The 22327-nt window shown below is 38.6% G+C and overlaps 1 protein-coding gene across 1 annotated transcript; it reads left to right on the top strand.

Moving 5' to 3' along the window:
- Positions 1-3660: 3660 nt before the first annotated feature.
- On the top strand, positions 3661-21603 carry LOC139700826 (farnesol dehydrogenase-like). The gene is made up of 7 exons (XM_071599253.1): positions 3661-3717; positions 5929-6129; positions 9333-9504; positions 12748-12883; positions 14606-14735; positions 19092-19241; positions 21461-21603. Exons 2-7 carry the CDS (start codon positions 5998-6000, stop codon positions 21500-21502), a joined length of 762 nt encoding a protein of 253 aa, XP_071455354.1. The 5' UTR covers positions 3661-3717; positions 5929-5997; the 3' UTR covers positions 21503-21603.
- The last annotated feature ends 724 nt before the right edge of the window (positions 21604-22327 follow it).

Genomic DNA, 22327 nt, shown 5'->3' with positions numbered 1-22327 from the left:
CTAATGAGATGAGGTAATTTAAAATGAAAAAAATTGAAGCATCATCATCAGACAAGAGCAGAAATAGGTAGACATAACACTGTTACCATTTCACCCCGAAGCAGTAGCGTAAACGTAGTACTGCAGAATTGAGATCTCCGTTACAATGACGAAAATGAGAAAAAGTTTCCCTGTCAACTGATCGTTGTGTAGTGAGAAGATTATAAAGAATACCCATTTGTCAAATGTAAAAATATATGTCCTTTGGCTGATGGCGGCCACACAACTAAATATGAAGGGAATACTGAGGGGCCTTAATCTGAAACACATGTACATGCTATCCATCAGCATACGACTTCGGCTGTTCCACTATTTCTTCTCTCCGTCGGCACTCATCTTCTTTTTTCTTCATTCCCGCTCTCTAAAATCTTCTTGGCCCAAGAGAAGAGGTGCATTAATCAGCCCATTGTCTCGGCCAAATTTGAATTTGGGAGTAATGGGGTTATTTCCTATGTCTACCACTACAGGGAGATCTCCGCAAGGGAGAGAAAGAGAGGGAAAGGGGGGTAGGAGAAGGAATTTTGACGGCGCGGCGGCAGTCGCAGGTTTAAGCCGAAAGTGGAAAGGGGAATGAATTAGCTTTAATGCTCCGATGTATTTTGCGGAGGGGAAACAGAAAATGCAAAATTATGTAATAGATCAGCAGCTGTCTATTCGCGCGAAAGGAGCTTCAAGTTCTATGGCCACCATTTGTACAGATTTTCGTCGCGTCACATCCTTCACGGACAAAATCCTTCTACCGTCGTTAAAAACGCAATATTATAATTACAATGGTGTCCGGGAGTGTCATAATTCCGTACTTATCCTCTTAAGTGAAGAACATTAAAGTTTGAAAAATGTGTTTAACATACACCAATTAGCAGTATATGCGTCATAGTTGATTAACCGAACGTAATGAAACCTCATATTTCGAGACAAATTAGTGAAACCGACTTCCTCCTCCTGGTTCAAGGCTCAAAATTTCCAAAAATAGGGAAATACTACTGCATCTATCGTAATATTCATTCAAAACATGCGTGTGGAAATTCCACCTCAGTGTATCAGGAGGCTAATGTTTAAACCTAATTCCATTAATCAAATTTGCTGATGACTTCTTGGCATCTAGTGTCGCAATAACCTTGAGATAGCCACTCATCGCAAAGATTTTTGAAAAACTTTTCTCCCCATTCCCTCACCACCTCGATGCATAGACCGACAAGGCCTGTTCGATGGGACAAGAGCAATATGAAAACCGAAGAAGGTAGCGCATTTGACATGGAGACCCCATTTCCTGCATCTCCATTTGGAAAGTTCGACCCATATCCGTTCGCCCACTCTACCGCCATCGCAACCTCCGCGTCGTTGATAATACCATCGTGTCATTCCCTCTATCTAACCACGAAAACTAATTAACCGATTGTATCACTGTAAAAACATCCATGTCTTTGTATTGAACAGGGGATCGAGATGGTGCGGGGGCTAACGTACTGGCTTCCCACCCTGAGGGCGCGGGTTCAAATCCCGGCGGTGTTGAATATTTTTCAGAGGTATCTCGATCCCTACTTGAGGTGCTTTGTGGAGGGCACTTTGAGTGAGTACGCCGTCCGTCGGATGGGACGTTAAGCTGCGGACCCCTTGGCGCCTTTCGTAAAGAGTAGGCTAATGCCGACGCCGGGTTTCTCTCCACCCTTCACCCTTTCCTGTCCATCCCCTATGGCGCAAATGACCTTAGCTGTCGGTCGCCTCCCCTTAAAACTACTACTACTACTACTTGAATTGAACAGGAGGCAGCACCCCTTCCACCCCAACTCTTTCTCTCTTCCATCAAAATTCCCGTCCGCTAAGTGGACTGGGAAGGCCTCGGCTATTAAACGTCAACTCAGCCGTAAGAGATGTTAGAGTGACAAGGGGATGTGAGAAAGAGAAAATGTGTTTATTGAAACATTAAAGGCGTTTAATTAATGATGGATAATAAGCTCAGGAGTCGTTTGAAGCTGTGATGGTTTGTCAGCCTCTCGATAAACTCCCTTCACGGGGGATGTGGTACAATTTGAGTAGGAATCTCTTCCCCCTAGCTGCCACGGCGTTGGATACGTGACTGGACAAGTGGGAAGTATCCTAAAATCTGCACCAGTTAACTATATGTTTACATCATTTTCAGTTCCCGGAGAAACTCAGATTTAGGACATAGTCGCATCCAGGAACACCACTTTCCACTTCTTATCATAGACTCAGGAAGGTGTTCTATTAATGATTTTTTAACTACGGGGAAAATAATTTTCTTCACTATCCAAAGGAACAAGAAGAAAAACTTTTTGGTTCTTTCAACTGAAAATATTATAACCGTTCAACGGTCTCAAATATATTTACTCTTCTGTAGTTTAGTGGGCGTAGAATTAAAATTAATGGTTCTTTATCCATTTAGTCCTACTGTGGCGACATAGGAATGATTAAAAATAGCCCTGCACGATGCACAACAGTCTGGTTGGAAAGCAAATTATTAATTAATGTAGTTCCTAATGCTGTCCTGAACTGGTGTGTATTTTGGCTGTGATTATCTCCAGTTTTACCCAATAATTTTGTAAACAATTCTATTGGAGCTTGATTAATGTTTCTTTCGTTGTGGTACCACAACTGCTTAGTTTTCAATTCAGCCCACAACAACATTGCCGCTAATGTGGTTGTCAACCACCCACCCTGCGAAAGATGGTGGATTACCTTTTTCTTTCCCTAAAACTCCAATTACCTGATTTTTGCTAGGGTTGATTTGCTAGAGATCCATATGAGGACTCCCATTCCTGACGGCTAACTCAGGGGCTACATGTAATGGTAGCCTATTGCCCCATTTAAGCTTCCAAAAGTACAATCCAATTCCATCAGGATTTGTGCTGTAGCCAGCTCATCCGTGCCCAAAACACCTACAAATAGTTTTCAGGGGAGGTGACCGACAGCTAAGATCATTGCGCCATAAATGACGGATGGGAGAGGAGGAAGGGTGGAGAGAAACCCAGTGTCTGCATTAGCGCTACTCTTAACGAAAGGAGCCCAAAGGTCCGCAGTTTACCTGCCCATCTGATGGACTGCGAACTCATTCAAAGTGCTTCCCACAAAACACCTCAAGTAGGGATCGGGATACCGCTGAAAAATATCTGCCGTCTCCTGGATTCGAACCCGCGCCCACTCGGTAGGGAGCCATAAAGTTAACCATTGCGATTTCATGCACGCATAACTTCATTAGGTATGACTCTTACTACGCAACTTACTTACCTCTCAATTACTCTCGGAGAGTTGAATTGTTTTCCTCGTGTTGACACGCAGCCGAACCCGCAACATTTTCTTCGTACCATTGCAGATTTATGGAATATTCAACATTGAAAGATCACAGAAAACTCAACTTCATTCGAAGCAAGCAAGATTAAGTTTGAATCGCCACTGGAAGCTTTCCCGGAAGACGCTATACTCCCCCACCTCCTCATTTAGGATGGCGGTGGCCTGTCGGCATCTCTTGGTTCTGACCCCCCCTCATAGATGGCCAGGAATAGTGCCGAAAAATGGGCCGACCACTGACAGCGGCCTGCAATCAACCAATCGGATATATGACTTCAAATGTTCCTTTGTGACGTCAATACTTTCTTCTGGTCTCGCCGCCTCCTAGTACACTCGCTCTTAGTAAGCGCCGAACCTTCGTAGGGAAAAGAGGTGAGTAAGCCTGCCCATGCGTGAAGCCCAACGTGAATATATTGCCGATTTGAATGGATTCATAAGTCTATTTATTTTAAGTAATTATTCAATGGGTAATATGAATGAAACCAGTTAAATAACATAATAGTGTCCCATGTGTGTGTATTAGATTAACTTAACAATTTAAAGGTTTATTTCTACCGTGACTGTGAAGGTTAAACAATCTCTGCTCACGCGTTAGAGATTTGATTAAAGTTCTCGTGAGTACCTGTATATTCATTAATTTCCTCTATTCTGTAGTTTTAGAAGTGTTCTCTTGTTTATGAATACCTAGTATGTTTGTGGTGCTTCGATACTTGCAATACTGTAGTTACGCATCGTCAAGGGAAATTTGGGGTGGGAAGGGTGCGGACTTCCGTTCAATACAAAGACATGGATGTTTTTACAGTGATACAATTGGCCAATTATTTTTCGAAATTAGATAGAGGGAATGACACGATGGTATTATCAACGACGCGGAGGTTGCGATGGCGGTAGAGTGGGCGAACGGATATGGGTAGAACTTTCCAAATGGAGATGCAGGAAATGGGGTCTCCATGTCAAATGCGCTACCTTCTTCGGTTTTCATATTGCTCTTGTCCCATCGGACAGGCTCTGTCGGTCTATGCATCGAGGTGGTGAGGGAATGGGTAGAAACGTTTTTCAAAAATCTTTGCGATGAGTGAGTTCTCTCAAGGTTATGTTAATTTGTCCCGAAATATTGAGGTTTCATTACGTTCGGTTAATCAACTAGGACGCATATACTACTGATTGGTGTATGTTAAACACATTTTGCAATCTTCAATGTTCTTCACTTGAGCGGGTAAGTACGGAAGTGTAACACTCCTGGACACCATTTTAATAATGATATTGCGCTTTTGACGACGGTGGACAAAATTAGTCCGTGAAGGATGTGACGTGACTAAAATCTGTACAAATGGTGGCCATAAAACTTGAAGGTCCTTTCGCGCGGATAGACAGCCGCTGATCCAGTACATCATTTCGCATTTTCTGTTTCCCCTCCGCAAAATACATCGGGGCATTAAAGCTAACTCATTCCCCTTTCCACTTTCGGCTTAAACCTGCGACTGCCGCCGCGCCGTCAAAATTCCATCTCCTACACCCTTTTCTCTCTTGCGGAGATCTCCCTGTAGTGATAGACATAGGAAATAATTCCATTGTCCCCAAATTCAAATTTGGCGAGGATAATGGTCTGATATCCGCACCTTATCGCTCGGAACAAGGTTTTTAACCGTGAATTGTTGGAACAAATTAATTCTCAACCTCAAGAAATATATTCGGGAGAATGTTCTTTCTTCTCATTCACCCTCTCCTCATCATAAAGAGGTCGATTTATTCCCATTTTCTCCTTTTGCTCACCATCCAACCTTCTCAAATCAATTGACCAAGCTAAAAGGAATTTGAACTTTGCCGTGTCATCTCTTCTCGTGCTCATCCCAACGCATTCGCAGGAAATATTGCTGTTAAACTCATAATTTTAAATGTGCGTGTGGAATTGCATCGACATACCAGCATTTCGAAATTTCTGTGCGTAAAACCTTGCGGAATCGGAAAGTAGAAGGTAAAAATTCATTTCTAAATGAATGCTACTACCTATTGAAAGTCAGTTTGAAGAAACTCTTGACAGCTTATATTATTCAAAAGCCGTTCCTTACATGAGGAAAATGCCTTGGTTGTTAACAGAGCGCTAGGTTACTGACTGGATGGTCAAGATTCATTCCAGGGTGATGCCGCAGAGCACCCTTGCTCACTCTTGTCGTGAATTATGAGATATTCCATAACTTCTCGGAAAACCACAGCGTACAGGGAAAGGAACTGGTCGCCCTGCCTTTATTTGCATACGTCATGCGTCCAAGGATGTACTACTAGTACTGAGGTAATTATAGTATTTAACCTTGGGTTAAATACTGTAGTTATAAAAAAGGTCATTCTGGAGAGAGTTTAATGAAAGTAGAAACTTGAAGTATGAAAGGTGATCGGCTGGTTCGCGGCGAGTCTGTTGAATTCTTGGCCTCCAGTCTTGCCCTAATCAGACCCAGGAACCTATGTTCCAATAGTCTTCATAAACCAAGACATTAATTTGGCAAAACAAACCAGACTGATCATTTCCTCAACCTCAACAATAGTTCTTATTATAGCAGCATTCGCTTCCGATTCTTGTCTCCGTAGCCCGTCTGCGACTCGAAGTACGTCTTCCTTCCGTTGCCGAGTGTCGCCGAGTAAACACCAAGAGACATAATGGAACGCTGGGCGGGAAAAGTGGCCGTTGTGACCGGATCCAGCTCTGGAATCGGCGCATCCATAGCAACGGAGTTGGTGGAACGTGGCATGATCGTGGTCGGACTCGCCAGGAGGGTGGAACTCGTGCAGGTATGCCATGGATGGAGAATAAAAATAAGAATTCGAAATGAGCGCATTCAAACAATAGGTTGGCATGGTCAGAAATCTTAAGTCGCTCTAACTTGAGGATGGGAGGGTGCAATTATTTTTTCGATCTCCTCTGTTATTTCCCTACATGATATGAAATTAAGACAGATTTTCTATCGATACAATGACCTCAACTCCGCCGTTTTCTTCTATTTAAAAATGAGCGGGTCAGAACAGTTGTATACATGTAGCGCAATCTTTAGATTGGTTCCAAAACCACTTAATTAATTGTTTTGATTCTGTATTCATTTACTTGTAGATGAATGTAAATATCAATGTCCGCGAAATTCCTTGATACCGCCAGTTGTGGTGTTCGTCCTGTGATTCTATTTTTTGCAACAAAAGGATCATTAACTGCTCAAATTCATCAGGAGTTGTGCCTATTTTATGGCCCTACAGTAATGAGTGAAGGAATGGTCAGACAATGTTGTTAAGATTAATAAAATTGCCGCATGAGTATGCATGAAGAAGAGCGGGGTGGTAGTTCCAGATTCCAGACGAATGAAGTTGCTCAACATCTGGACCAAGAACTCCTATCTAATCAACAATTGAAGATTAGAGCTATTCGGATAAATTTTCTCTTGTTGGACGAACAAAATAATGCAACATTCTTTGGAATTTGACGAACAAAATGTTAAGATTGTTGCGGGAAAGCTCGGAAATCACAACTTGTACCAAAGTTGCGTACCGAAAATACTTACCGACCAATGCAAAGAGCAAGAATGTTTTGTAAAAGCGTTTATGAACAGCTTTCGACAAGCCGGAACCTGCACCTGACGACTATTTCCTCTTCTTACGCTTCAAATACTCGCTCGCCTACTCAACATCCTTTGATTTGTACGTTGTTGGCAAGAATTTTCGTCGCCCACCTTACATAAGATTGGTGATATCGGAACCATTCCGTTATACGACTTGTACTCGTGTAAATAGATTTTTTAAATAGTGGTGTACAAAGGGTAGTCATGAATGGTGTTAGCTCTAATGCAGTAGAAGTCGCGTCAGGTTTTCTCGAGTGAGGTATCATCATACTTATTTTATTCCTCCTTTTCTTTAAACATTAACTCGGTGTTTAACAGTAAGATACGTTTATTTGTCGACGTTTCAGGGGTTTACAGATATATCCGTTATCCTGACAATAAAGCAGCTTTAGCAGATGACCTTAATGCTAATACAACGTTTGTGCGACCCTTGGCAATTAGAATTAAACTTAGCAAAGTGCGCAATAATGAATTTTTGGAAAAGGAGCAATCCCCTGCCGAACGCCTGCTGCACCAGGAGCATTGAAATAGAAAGTGTAGAATCAATTAAATACTTGGACATTATGACCCTCCTTCACGACCTCCCTGGGTGAAACATGAACGGGGAATATGTAGACTAGCTAGCAAAACATTAGGATTTATTACAAGTGTTGGGGAAATGTGATGAAAAGTTTGGAGAAATTTTATCCTTCCCTCGTCAACTTCAAGTATGGCATTAACTTCACTCTTTCCTAATATTTCCGTGGCATCAGTCGTAACAATGATGTTTGCCGTCGTTTCATATGGGGCTTTTACGAAATTTCTTCCGATGCCATTTTCAGATGCAGTTTGAAGAATAGCATCGGGCGACTTAGTAAGGGAGTAAGCCCCTTGGAACGAAGAAGTGTGACTCTCACTCAAATATTTGTAGATCAATCGGTGGTTGAGAGAATCATGCATCGAAATGTATAAAATACAGTCCTACTCCCGTAAGTCAACTCAGCGTCGTATGCTGACGTAGTAGTGAAACTAACTCCGAAGTATCCTATCCATAAATGTACATTCAAATACTTTTATCCCTGTATTTGCTGACATTGTAGTCGATATTGTAGATAATATGCAATATTTTATATGTATGAGGCAATATAGCCGCCAATTCAGTAATAGGGTCAATAATAAACTATAATAAACTATTGGCCAATACGTGTATGCTCCTGGAAATGGGAGTATATGTAATCTCAGCACTCGGCCGATCCCGGTGGCGGCGTGGTAGTCTTCGACTGACAACCCCGAGGTCGGTTCAATTTCCGGATTTCGTAGTTTCGTTCACCCGTGGCTTGGGCGTTTTTTAAATGTTGGTAGTTATACTATGCTGTTCACGGATGAACCAATACTCTGTAATCCACCCGAAGGTCGGTTTGATAGGTGATAGTAGAATTCACCTAGTACTAAGCCCTATACGGCGTGTGACATTCACACATCAGGGTATAGGGGACCAGTGCCTTTACTTGTGCTGGTTATGCTTTCTCAGGAAGATCTCTACTCCTGAACTGCCGCGACCCTTTTTTCGGATTAATGAAAAAAATATTGACGGTAAGAATAATATTGCCCATGTTGCTCAATGCACGCACCCGATATTTATGACAAAATCATATCACCACCACTGTGACATTTATTTGCCCGTTACACTAATGGTCGATATTTGAAAATGAATTATGCCAATGATAGGAGTGATGAATGATAGGAATGAATGATGCCAATGAATGGTGATGAAATTGATAGAAGCCATAAAAGTTAAATATTTATAAATTTGATTTCACTGTAACGGAAGAATTGGATATAGCGTAGCGGAGTGTTAAAAAATGAGGTGAAGGAATCTTGAAAAAGGGCAAGAAAGGACGTGACATCATTTGGATGTCATTGGGAAAGCTTTTTCGATTGAGTTTTGAGCATAAAATCGAAGCATATCTTTGAAGCCCAACGGACTCATTTAAAATTTTGAATATACTGAGCATATTTTTGTACATGGGGCAAAAAACTATGCATGTTTCACCAGATTAAATGAAAAATATGTTGCATATGTACATATATTTCTTTGCATGATAAAATTACGGATTTTTACTGAAAAAAAAATTAGCCAATTATTTGTGGATTTTACAATTCAGTTTAATGAATAAATGTATTTTTTTGGAAAAATCTTGTTTGATTTCTTTTTTTAGTTTTTTTTATGATGCATTTTGTCATAAATGATCACATTTCTTTTGATTTATTTATTCATGATGATTTAACTTTGTTAGGCTTGAATACATACCCATTTATAACTAATTTAATTTAGGTGGAGTTTCTGCCCATCCTAACCCTATTTTTTTCAAATTTTCCCTCTTATTTTTGTTGGTACTCGTGATATAGGAGCTTGCCAATAAACTGTCGGGATGCAAGGGTCAGCTGCATGCCATCAAGGCAGACGTGAGCAAGGAGGAAGACGTGGTGGAGGTCTTTGAGTGGGTTCGTGAGAACCTAGGGGCTGTACATGTGCTCGTCAACAATGCGGCGGCCTGCCCATTCACCATCATGTCAAATAGTGAGTACTTGTCCACTTTCAACTGCCTTAGGCTAAGAGACATTTGCATAGTTCTTGGATTCTTGCCAAGTTGCATGGTTTGAGCAGACAGCAGTATATCCTGGATTGAAAAAGAGGTGATCGAGATAGTGAAAAAAGCACCAAACAAAAGTCAAACTGAAAGACTGATATCCACTCAATAGTGGGAGAAAAATGAATTCTCAGACAAACAAGAAGAGGCCAAATAGTGGAGATGGCCGACATAAAGGTGGCAGAAAATATATAATCACTTGCCAAAGTGATCACAACTATATATTATATGGAAGAGGAATTGTAGGGCATCAACACAAACCCACCCCACAATGCCACCATCCACCCACAGCAGTCATCATCAGTACTTCAATCCCAAGATTTTACTGCAGCCCTCAATTCTTCTTGATTCATTGTTAATTCCCGGAACATCCTGACAGCTTCTCTTTTTTTACATTCATCTTAATTTGTTCTATGCACTTGTTTCTTGGAATATCTACGGGTCGTCGATCACTTCTATTTTGTTTGTAATCAATCGGTTGTGCCTTAAGGTGTCCAATCCATCCAATTCTTTGATCTCTCTCTTTTATCAAATTAGCTATAGTTTATCAAATGTCATAGAGATCTTTGGTCCTTTCCTCTTATGCTCTTCTGTACACTTGTTTTCCACTTTTATCTGTTCATTTCATCTTTAGCATTCTCCTCCAGCACAGGGTTTCAAAGACTCTTATTCTTCGCTTACCCACTTTCCCAATGTTCCATGTCTCTGATTTGCACAGTTTATATCTCCATACAAACATGCTTCCTTATTTGCAACCTGTTTCTTTGAAAGAGTTCTTAGCTTGCACTATACTTCGCTTGATGTTGGTTTTTTTATTTATCCAAGTAGGTGTAGTGCACCCACTAGGAAGCCCTGTTTTAGGCAACAAGCCTCTTCAGGGTCTGTTCATTGAACTTCTTCCATTCTTAAGTTTTATTGCAGCCCACATACACAGCATTCTACTTCTCTAGTTTCACTTCTTGAATTGTGATAGCTGCCTTCAGCTTCCATCTCCCATAAACAAAGGATATTAGGATCTTTCTTGTTCATGTTCACACTACATTCCAAAAGTATTTGGCCCACAGCATTGAGTTGCTTGCAGGTTGTCCTTTCAATATTCCTGCAACTACTGTGATGCCATCTGTGAGCCAGATCATTTCCATTCCTTCTACATTCACCTTGGCTTCTTTTATGCCCAACTCGTGTTTTTTTTATTGCCCCTTCCAGATAAAAATTGAATAGTACTGGCAAGAGGTTGCACCCTTGTCTAACTCGTTTATTTTGGCTTCAAATTTTCTTCCATTCTTCATTGGTATGACTGTTCCCTGGCTGTTGAGGTAATAATGAATCTATTTTTCTGTTGTTGTAGTCCAGTGGAAGTGCTTCTAGTATGCATAACACTTGGTCTCATTTGGCATTGTTGAAAGTCTTCTACAAGTCGACAAATACCATATGTCATGGCTTATTTGCATGTGATTTTTCTGGGGTCTGGTTGTCCTGTGTAGTGAACCTAAGAAATGTAGGCATGTTTATTCTGTATCAATTCAAATCCTACCATAAATGGTAGATCATCACATAAAAATTATCTTTCTTTTAATGGCCATAGTCATTGATCCACAAAAATGACATTGTTGTATTGTACATTGCATAATATGGCCGAAGCCTTTTTTGTAACTATTTCAAATGTGGTAAGTGTTCTCAAATCTTTGAACTAATGCGAATGCACCCCTTACCACACCATGCAGGTTGATTGCAGAGTATCATGTAAATGCCTTTTTGTCATGGCATCATCCTTCATTTTTTCCACAATATCATAATAGGTGGGGGATCGGAATGGTGTGATGGCTAACGTACTGGCCTCCCACCAAGAGTACCTGGGTTTGAATCCTGGTGATGGCAGATATTTTTCAGTGGTATCCCAATCCCTACTTGAGGTACTTTGTGGAGAGTGTGTAGGATGAGTATGCCATCTGTCAGATGCGATGTTAACTGCGGACCCTTTGGCACCTTTCATTAAGATTAGGTTAATGCCGACACTGTGTTTCTCTCCACCCTTCCTCCTTTCCCATCCATCCCTAATGGTGCAAATGACCTTAGTTGTTAGTTGCCTCCCCTAAGAAGTACTACTACCATTTTAATAGGTGCCCCATCAATCTGGGTGTTCTTGTCTTCATGGCACACAATATATTCTTTTCCATTTTTGCCCTTTTCCATACTCTCATCTATCACTGTAATAATCAGTTTGGTCTTCAACATATTCAACCACCAGCACCTGGTTTCAACACCTCTTATTAATCTCTCGTCACCTTTCCGGCAATATATGGCCTCTTTCCATAGAGAGCTATATTATGGATAGAGAAGTATTTCACACTTGGATACAATAGTGCATTTACCTTTAGTTATCATGATCTAAAATATTTAAAGATTTTATATATTTACTGTAGCTTACAATAGGGAAACCATTATTTTTGAGATTGCATTTATGGTGTTGAATCAGCCCCTGTCACATACTTTCAAGATACCTTGCAGGGTACCATGTTGAAATAGTAGTATATTGAACAAGCATATTTTCACATATTGTTTCCAACTTTTTACATGTAAAGTGTTCGACCATTGTGATTTTGGTGGTAAACAGACTCTTAGCTTGAGTCAATTGCTGCTTGATATCCATCATTAGCACTTCATGTTATGTAGTTAAAGATTCCTCTTAGTGTTGGCTGAATCTTTAACCTGAGTACTCGGCATTTTATAGTAGTCATTAGGGAAGGCAACTGACAGCCTAGGTCATTTGCACCATGAGGAATATATGGATGATTTGATAGATGTAAAATTTTTATTGCATGGGTATGAAGAAACCCAGTACAGGAATGAGACTACACTAAGAATGAAAGAAACAGGGGGTTCACACAATTCAATATCCTCTTCATCAAACTGTGTACTCCCCTTGAGATGTTCTCTACAAAGCAAAAATACTTCGCATGAAAAACATAAAATTAACATTTTTTTAGTAGCTAAAGCAATAAGAACTTCTAGCATAGAGAAATATCAATGTTATTTGACTTGGGGGAGAGGTTATTTTTGTTTGTTTTCACATTATTTGATTAGTAATGGATAAGTTTAAAGGTAAGTGTTAATTTATTTTCAATAGTTACATTCCGTGTGCACTTATATCCACCCTCAATCTTCTCCCACAGTGGAGAGAGAGCATTACAAAAAGGTCCAAGGCTGTTTTGACACCAACGTGATGGGACCGATCATGTGCACCAACGAAGCAATTAAGCTGATGAAGGAAAAGGGTATAGAAGATGGGCACATCATCAACATTAACAGGTAATGTGTTCATTAATAATTACTTGGTCTTCTTATAAGGGTATTTAAGGCGGGTTTCAGATGGATGCAAACTGCACGTATTACAATTTAGTCATCTATCGGTTTAGTCTGGCCCCCCACACTTAATGAAACAGTTATATTCCATGTACTTTCTACTTCCTTTCATCCAGGCTAATAGTCCTATCCTTTTCTTCTCTTATTATGATATGCAAATTTCCTCCCCTCTGCCTTCAACATTTCATCGCCTATTCTCTGCATCTATCTTTCCTGCCTGCTTGGGATTTCTCTCAACAATCTTAACAATCCTCTCTTCCACCACTATAACTAGGACCTCATTTCTTTTCCATTTCCATCTATTTCACCTTTCCCATTCTTCTCCCCATTCTTATTTTAAAAACCTCCATCCTATGTCTATCATCTTGCTTCAATGACCAATGGCTGCATACCATACAAAACACACTCCATAAGTTTCAATGGATCTTTTCTTAACATTCTTACTCGACATCCCTTTCATCTATACCCTCCTTTTTAAAGTCCCTTTGCCTATTGCAATCCCTCTTCTTGCTTATACTTTGCTAGACTTTCTAAAGCACTTACAAGATTGGAAAACTGTTTAACCTTCTAGTTATCTATATGTATTAATAAGCATGGGCATGTCATTAAGTATAGGCTAGACAGATAGCTTTAGTCTATCTGTAATGGAATAGACAATGTTCACCTTACCTTTCTTTAGGACTTTCTCATTTGAGTAACTACTTTGCCAATTATTATGCCTAAAAACTTTTTTTATAGTGCTAGCTGCATACAAAGGTTATCGACATTGGCAAGCTATTCATTGGATTTGAATTGTTACTTCACTCCTATATATATAATCTTTGTATTAGACCCACTACTGTACAAGTGGTAGATGGAGAGTAGAGAACCACAGTGTTAGGAAGAGGTGTAAGAGAAAGGTTTATATTATCACCCATGTTTCCCAATTCATGAGAAGAACTGGAGATGGAAATGAACATTGGTGTATAATTCAAAAAATCAATTGGGTTTAACTGTTTTTTTTTAAATCTCCCAACATATGATCATTTTAGTTAAAGTCAGCTAAGGATTAAAATCATTGTTGAGCAAATTGGAAAATCAATGTGAAGGGATTAGGATGAGAATAAATATATACAAAAGCAAGGTTGAGGTTTTTCAAGAGGAAGGCTATGATAAACATCAAAATAGGATGTCAGAAACCAGAGCAGGTGGAGCATTTTACCTATTTGGGCAGTGTTTTGGACCATGACCATCCAAGTATTAGAGGCATAAAAGGAAAAACTGCTTTGGACAAACAAGCTTTCATAAGGAGGAGGGAATTGATGACGGTGAGGTTGAGTGAAAAGACTTGTTGTCACATATCAAAGTGATAACACAAGTGAGGGAGGGGTATGAAAACGATAGAAATGTTCGACAGAATGAAAGGAGAAAAGAAAAGTGCAATTTTAAAGAAGGGCTCTTATTTTGTCTGTTAGTATTACGAGACTGAAAAATGTTTGGTGTTCAGTCAGTCAATTCGAAAACCTACCTTTGATATTAGACTGCCCAATGATATAAATGTTTTTTGTGTATTCTATTAACATTTGGAAGTATTTTGATCTGATGTACCAAATCACCCACTTGTTTAATTATTTTGCTCATAATCCAGTCTAATGGTAATTTTTCTGATATGCTTAACTATCTTGGCAGTGTCGCTGGTCACTATGTGAGCAATAGCTCTGGTTTCCACATCTATGGTGCTACAAAACATGCTCTGAGAGTCATCACAGAGGGACTTCGACGGGAACTTGTTCAAGCCAAATCCAAGATAAGAACTACGGTAAGGATTATTCATTTCCCATTTCTTAAATCATCCCTTTGACCTAAACATTCTCTAAACCATTTTAGTAGTTAAGGATGTTTCATCAATATATCAAGTGTGTCATTTTGATAAAATTTCTTCCATTTGTAAAGCTAAGTTCACCCTATCGTGCAACAATGTTAAAATCAAGTCTCAGCATACAAGTTTTCATAGGAATTTACACATAGTACAAAATTTCATGCAAGCTTTATGGTAAAGACAAACTAAAACTATCAATCGTACAACTACATGAAAATGAGGGAAACACTGTGATAATTACTTTAATGAAGTCATACACTGATATACATTGAAGTGTGGAAATTTCACAGCATAAAAATCATTTGCCTTGACTGAGACTTGACAGATCTCCTTGATTTCTGGATGCATTTTTAATAGTGTTTGGGATTTTGTCATGGCATCTTTATCCCTTGAGTCAATACTAATTCATAATGTAAGGGGATGTATTGGTAGCTTAACTGCATGGAAAACGAGCTTGTATCCAGGTTGGAATCCAAGCCAAAACAAATTATTTTTATTCCTTGAACTTTCTGTATTTAGAATAATAATAGTTAAATGGTTCAGAAATCATTTTTTTAATAAAAAACTGGGAAAAAACAGCCAAAGTTGAATATTTGTCACAGTTCTCACTCAACTACTAGTCCATAAATAGTTTTAGAGAATGTTTCAAAATAAGAACAACCTCTTGCACAACTTGGAATCTGTAAGAGTATTTACTTAAAATCTGTTAAAGGAATATATACGAGTGAATGTTACATTAAATTTCACCAGTCTTTTTAATAATTTAACTAATATAATACATTAGCTCGTGCAGTCATGATTAAAATTCTTCTATTTAGATGTTGCATTCCTCATGACATGTGGTTTGCTAAGTGCATGGTCGATTGGTATCATGAATTTTCTTATTCATTTCATTTTGGGCAAAGATAGGAAATGTAGGCATGTTCAGTGTGTGTATTCAAAGTTTACCTCAAGCAAGCACCTACTGAATGAATAATTTCATGCCCATATTGTAATTGCATGAATAATTTTCCACATTACTATTTTTACAGCTGCACATTTATTTACTACATTATATTGGAAAATGTGCCACTGTCCAATATCAATTTTGGAAAATTAGTAATTGAAATTCTAAACTTGCTAATAGATACAAATTTTCCTTTGAAAAATTGATAGTTGAGACAGACCTAGTACTTTCATTGACCAATATATCCATTAGGACTGTCCAATGGGTGGAGATCGTATATCTTTTCAATTGCAATATTTATTTAACAAAAATTTACTTTTGTTCCTTTTGTTAGTTTATTGTGTAATGTTAAAAGGTTAAATTGACCCAGAATCATGCCCACTAGGTGGCGGTGGAGAGAGAACTCTTGGGAGAAATCCAAAGGAGGCAGGAAAGTTAAATGAAGAGCATTGAGATACATGATTAACTGTCGAAAACTAGAATATATAAGGGAGAGCTTCAGACAAGCCATGTAGGAGGAGGGAAAGAATAGTTATGTCAGATGGAGTGAAAGGAAGGAATTGAAGGTATTAATATAGTGTGTAGTCAGGTTGTCTTTCAGACAAGGCTAAGAAATGCAGGGATTTTAAGTATTGCATACATCCAAAACCTAGGTTAATAGGGAGACTTCCATAATAATAACTTCATCAGGAGCACCTGTCGTGAGCAAGTGTTTACACAGTGCACCTATGCCTGTGTCTGGTGATGAAAAACACTGCTCACAAAGGTGTATCTACACACTGAGGAGCAGAGAGTCACAAGGAGATTGGTTTGAACTATAGGGAGGATAAGGAATGCACTTAACATAATTTTTGTGAGATCCAGCTTTTCAGGTGATGTGCAGCCTTGGATTAGCATGGTTGCTGTTGCTTTGTAATGTAACACCTTGCAATTGAAATAGTCTTGAAGAATCTTAGGTACATCCCTATATCAAGGGATTTCTACTATCCTCTCCATTTATAGCTGCATGGAATGGTATGACATGCTGATATGCCATTACCTAAATATTGGAAAAGATGACCATAAAATCCCTAGCAGGAGCCATCAATTTGGCTTCTTTTTGTGCTGGCAATCATAGTAATTTCTTTACAGAACTTAGCTGTTTTCTCAAAGGATGAAAATGAAGAGATTTATCTGCAGTCATAACTTAAAAAGGCACTCCTCATCTTCCAATAACAACTTCAACTGTGATCAAACCAGCACATGAACATGTGGTTTTTCAGGTAAAAGCAGTCTCTGAACCTTCTTCACAAACAAGTCTCACATGCAATTTTTCTTTTACCAATGAATGGGTGGCAGCCGATGTAATTTTCTATATTTATCAGAAAAATACCAGTGTCTTATTTTATTACCTTCAGATGGCCTCTAGCCATTTTAGTGAGGCTAGGATGATGTAAAATGATTTATTACCTAATAAATGAATTTAACTTTAATATGCAATCATTTTAATCAGGAAGGGATAATTCTTAAGTTCTCAAGAATCACTTCATTCTAAATATACAGGTTGCATTCCAAAAGTAATACAGTTAAATTTCTCACCCCACTCCTATGGGTCGTAATGGGATCAAACCACATAAGGAAGGTTGGCGGGATGCTAAGCTTTGTGGCAAAACTGGTCTCAGTGCTCTCTAACCTGTGGAAGCGGCAGTTAGTCAGTTATTGTAAACCTCAGTGTGTCGACCGCGTCACTAAAAAAATTGAATTGATGATCAAGCAACATTACGCAATCAATAAGTTTTGTACCAAGCTGAAAAAATCTCTTGAAGACTAACAAAATGATTTGCGAGGCTTACAGAGACTCTGTCCTTCTCACAAGTTTAGTCGTGGTTAAAGGCCTTTAAGGGGGGCCGGGAAGAGGTTCACTATGAACAATGCTCTTGGCGACCTTTGACCAGCAAAACCGGCAGCAATTTGGTTCGTGTTAGACAATTGTTTGACTCTGACCGTGGGTTATCAAGATGGTTGCCAATGAACTGAACTTGTCTTCTACTGTTGTTTTGCATTGTTGCTGATGATTTAGTTATGAGGAAAGTGCGTGCCAAGCTCGTGTCCAAGGTGTTTGCCACAACACGCAAATAGTCTGAGAGTTCCTGGCCAAACACCAGGTACCAATTAGGCCCCAACCCCCCCCCCCCCCCCCATAGTCCTGTAGACTTTGTAATGATCTGATTTTCTTGTTGAAATTGTGGAAGATGTTCTGTGGATAGATTATGACACTTTACACTTGATGGATGTTACAACTCGTGAATGATTGGATTAAAGATGTCAAGTTTTTTGAGGTGATCAGAGGCAATACTGGCTAAAATGAAGAGGGAGTTAACAAGATGAAGCATCCAGTGAGATACTATAATCCTTACCATATGAGCACCCACTGCAGAGTATGCCATTCAAACCCTTAAATTAAAACTACCTATTTATTTGACCCCAATATTTCTGAATCTGAATTATTTGTACATTTTACTGTACAAATTCCTATCACCTTCTTATCTTTAGTCTACCAGCTTAGGGTATGATTTTGGAACACAGATCAAACACTGTAGCTCCTTCCTGTTTTTACCAACATAATTTCTTTCTTCTTGTACTTAGCAGTGTTTTAGACCAAGGTGGTCACAATAGTAAGGGCATGAGAAAAAGAACTGCATTAGGGAAGATGCTATCACAGTAAGGAGGGAAGTAGTGGCAGGCACTTAAGGATGTAGAGAAGAGATTAGTGAACACTTTGAATTAGAAAAAGTTTTCTCTTGTGTGGATACATGGCCATTGAGGCTAGATGATAGGTAGCAACTGGCTTTTGAGATGTAGGTTTGGAAAAGGATGGAAAAGGTGAAATGGACAGAAAGTAAAACAAGGTAGGAAGTGATGGATATGGTGGAAGAGGAAAGGGGATTGCTTGAAAGAAATCAAAAGGAGGCAGGAAAGGTGGTTTCAACAAATGCAGAGCATTGTGTTTGGCTATGGTTTAAGACTCAAAGTTGGGTTAGGGAAGTAGAGGGAGAAAAAGGATAGTCTTATTGGGTGGAATGTAGGGTGCAGAATGTTTGTGGTGTTGGAGATGAGCTTTCTGTATTGTAGGGTGTCAAATTGTTGTTACGTGAAGATAATAAATCGGTCCAAAACCATATTTAAACAGTGAACCATCTTAAAGAATAATTGGCTCCAATAACCATGGTCATATGTTGCAACCACAATTGGTGGTAAATAATAAAACTACGTGATTAAGAATATACCCAAAATCATCTCCTCCCATGGAGTCATCCTTCATTAGTTAGATAGGAATTTTAAAAAAGCCATTTGGTTTCTTATTATTTCAGAGCATCAGCCCAGGATACGTGGACACAGATTTTGGAAAAACAAGTGGAGTAGCTGACTTTGAAAAACTGGTCGCAGGAATGCCATCCATTACCACTGGTGATGTCACCAATACTTTAATCCATGTCCTTGAAGCACCTTCTAGCGTCCAGGTAAAAATATATTAGTTAAAATGCCCTGAATATGGGTATCCTGAATTAAATATTTGAGAAGGTATTCATTTTGCTGAGCTTTAACATCTACCAACCAATGATTTTCTCTCAGCGTAGCTAATTATATAATTTTTGTAAGACACATGACCATTAGAATTAAACTTGTAAAAGTTTAATTCTAATGTTCATGTGTGTTAAGATATTTTGGAAGATGTTTAGTCCTCTTCCAGACAGATACTACATCAAAAATACCAGGGTAGTGTAGACTCAGTTAAGTTCTGAGTTGTTATTCGTACAATGTCTCATGGGTAAAACATATGGACATGTGGAAAAACTAGCTAAAAATTGAAAACTTGGCGAAATATTGAGAAAATATAGGGTTAAGGAACAGTTTTATCTTTTGTCAGTCTACTTCATGTAAAATATGCCGCTAGTGTAAGAGATCCTCATGAAGTTGAATTGATTGACAGTTAAATTTTGTGCAGCTTAGAGGAGCTAGATTCATAAAACATTTTTAAGATCAACAGCAGTGTATCTAGATTATCAGATGAACTAGGTTGAGAATCACTTTAGAGGCGTAGGTTAAATTACAAGATTAAATTTCTTGCATAAATTAGAAGCAGGAATCTTTATTGATGACAGTGAAAGTGTTATTGGACTCATTGTACTATAGTGGTAGAGGTCATGACAAAAGAATTATAAATTGGGTGTAGAAGAGATGGATATGTCATTTTACCATGAAGGATAAAGGAACATAAGTACTGTCCGACCAAGCTACAGGGGAAACGCTTATTTTTCTTTTTATTTCTAAGCGTCATAGTACAATAATGTTTTTTCATCTTATCTCGGTTTATTTTTCAATGATACTAGCAATTCATCTCTAATTTGTTGAGATGTATTTCTTGCTTCTGAATGCACCTTTAGTTATCACTATCTATATAATTTGAATTATTTTACTTATGCACCTATATTGTAAATTAAAATTAAGAAAACCTTTGCACACCTGGTGAACAACTAAAAATGAAGAAAACCATATCTATTGTTGAATCAACCCCATTTAAACACCCTGGTGGTGGATTTCAGGGTACCTAGTAGATGTAGATTTCACCAAAATTATTTTTGGTAAATTTATTGATCCATTAGGTCCATAGGACATAATCTCATTAGCATTCAAGTATTTACATAAAATATAGCATTAGGATATCATGCCTATTGACATATTTTTAAAGAAAATGAGTCCAGTGTATGAAACATTAATGGAAAACTTTGGCGATTTCAAAGTTGTCAGGAATTTGTCATTTGGAGATACTTTGTAAATGCTTGATGTTGTTTTCTCATTTAAATTGGTTTTGCTACTTTGTTGAATGGTAATTTAAGAAAGATAATGCCCTCTGGCTTCCTGCCCTGAAACTGTCAACATTTCAGTCACTAATTGAGTAGCTTCAGGCATGATGTGGTGGAAGTCGAAAATAATAAACAACTGATCAAAGCACTTTTCCACTTGATATCAAGTGGAAAAGTGCTTCGATCAGTTATTCATTATTTCAGTCACTGTTTTGTTTCTCGCAATTTAGTTAAAAAAATCTTACTTCACATGATCCTGTCATTGAGGATCCCAACTACTAGTTACGTATTCCAAGTGAAGTGTAACATGGGAGATATGTGACAACATTCTGTCAATGTCTCGTTGAATTTCCTCAATATACCTACTTTATAAAGCCTAAATTTTTATTCACTTTACAGCATATTTTTATTTGGGAAAGTAACACCACTTGGGGTAAGACAATTTTACTCAGTTGTTTCATGGGTAAAAATAATGCATACATATTTGATTTTACCATCATGCTCGAGTATATTATGGTTTGCTTTGGTTTCCTGAATTAAAGAACCATGATCGTTTTTTTCAACTTCAGTTAATTTGTTAAAAAAACAACCTGGTTAAATATATATTTTCCTTTTTATACTTAAAAAAGGTTTGAAGATATATTTTCTGGATTCCAGCTAATGAAATGCATCAAAAAATCCACATGTCCTCTAAGGAGATTATGGAAAATAATCAAAGTAATTCAGCAGCGATAGGGAGTTCATTAAAACTTAAGACAAATCAAAGGCAAATCATAGATTAAGGGAAAATATGACAAAATATCAATAGTTTAACTGTTATCCATACTCATGAAAGATAATAAGATAATAATTCATTTTTCTTTTCAATCTTGCAGATTGCTGAGGTCATTGTTCGTCCTCTTGGGGAACAATTCTAAAAATGAGAGGTGAATAAAGAAACTTGTTTACGGTCTTGTTTCATATCCATGTTCTGGCATTGCAAATATGTTGAACTTTCAAAATAAATTATGAGATTGGATCAAAAGAATTTTATTACTCGCAATAAAATTATTAAAATACACATCACCAATTGTTATTCATATTTACTGCAACATTGACACTAATACTAGCAGCAGTAATCCACTCAAGGTTAGTCATTGATGGATAATGAGATTAAGCAGGGGGTGTGGTAGTCCACGCATTAGGCTACTGATCGCAGAACCCGGGGTCGATTCCCACGGAAGCTTCTGTCCGACCTCAGCTTCTGTCAAAATGTGTGATTTTTAGGTAGCATACATTCCTGGGCAATTATAAAAGGCACAGGGAAAGGAACTGACCGCCCCAACTCAGATGTGTGAACTACATTCAGATCTTCTGATTGACTCCCAGGAGTAAGGATATCAGCAGGGTGCAATATTCAGTATACCACAGTGCATTGGATTCTTTCAGAAGATTTATTCATGAGAAAGGTGTGCCAAGTTTATCCCCAAGGTGCTGTGAGAAGACTTGTTTGTGTAACAATCTTGCCTTGGATATCTTGGACCACTGTGAAAGTGACCTGGATTTTTTAGAATAGGTGGCTACTGGTGATGAGACATGGACCTTTGAGTAAGACCCAAGGACCCTTAGCGCACCATTTTGGATGACTGGATTGTCAGAGGTGGTGACAAGGTGCCCAAATGAGATTCCCGTCAATGCCTTCCAGGAAGAGTACAAGAAGTGTGGCAGAGGCACTGATATCAATGTGTTGATGCACAAGGGTT

This window comes from Hetaerina americana, unplaced genomic scaffold, assembly GCF_022747635.1.
Source record: "Hetaerina americana unplaced genomic scaffold, ioHetAmer1.1.p SCAF_11, whole genome shotgun sequence".
Lineage (NCBI taxonomy): Eukaryota > Metazoa > Arthropoda > Insecta > Odonata > Calopterygidae > Hetaerina > Hetaerina americana.
The sequence above is the reverse complement of the archived record's forward strand: the minus strand, read 5'-3'. Positions and strand labels throughout refer to the sequence as shown.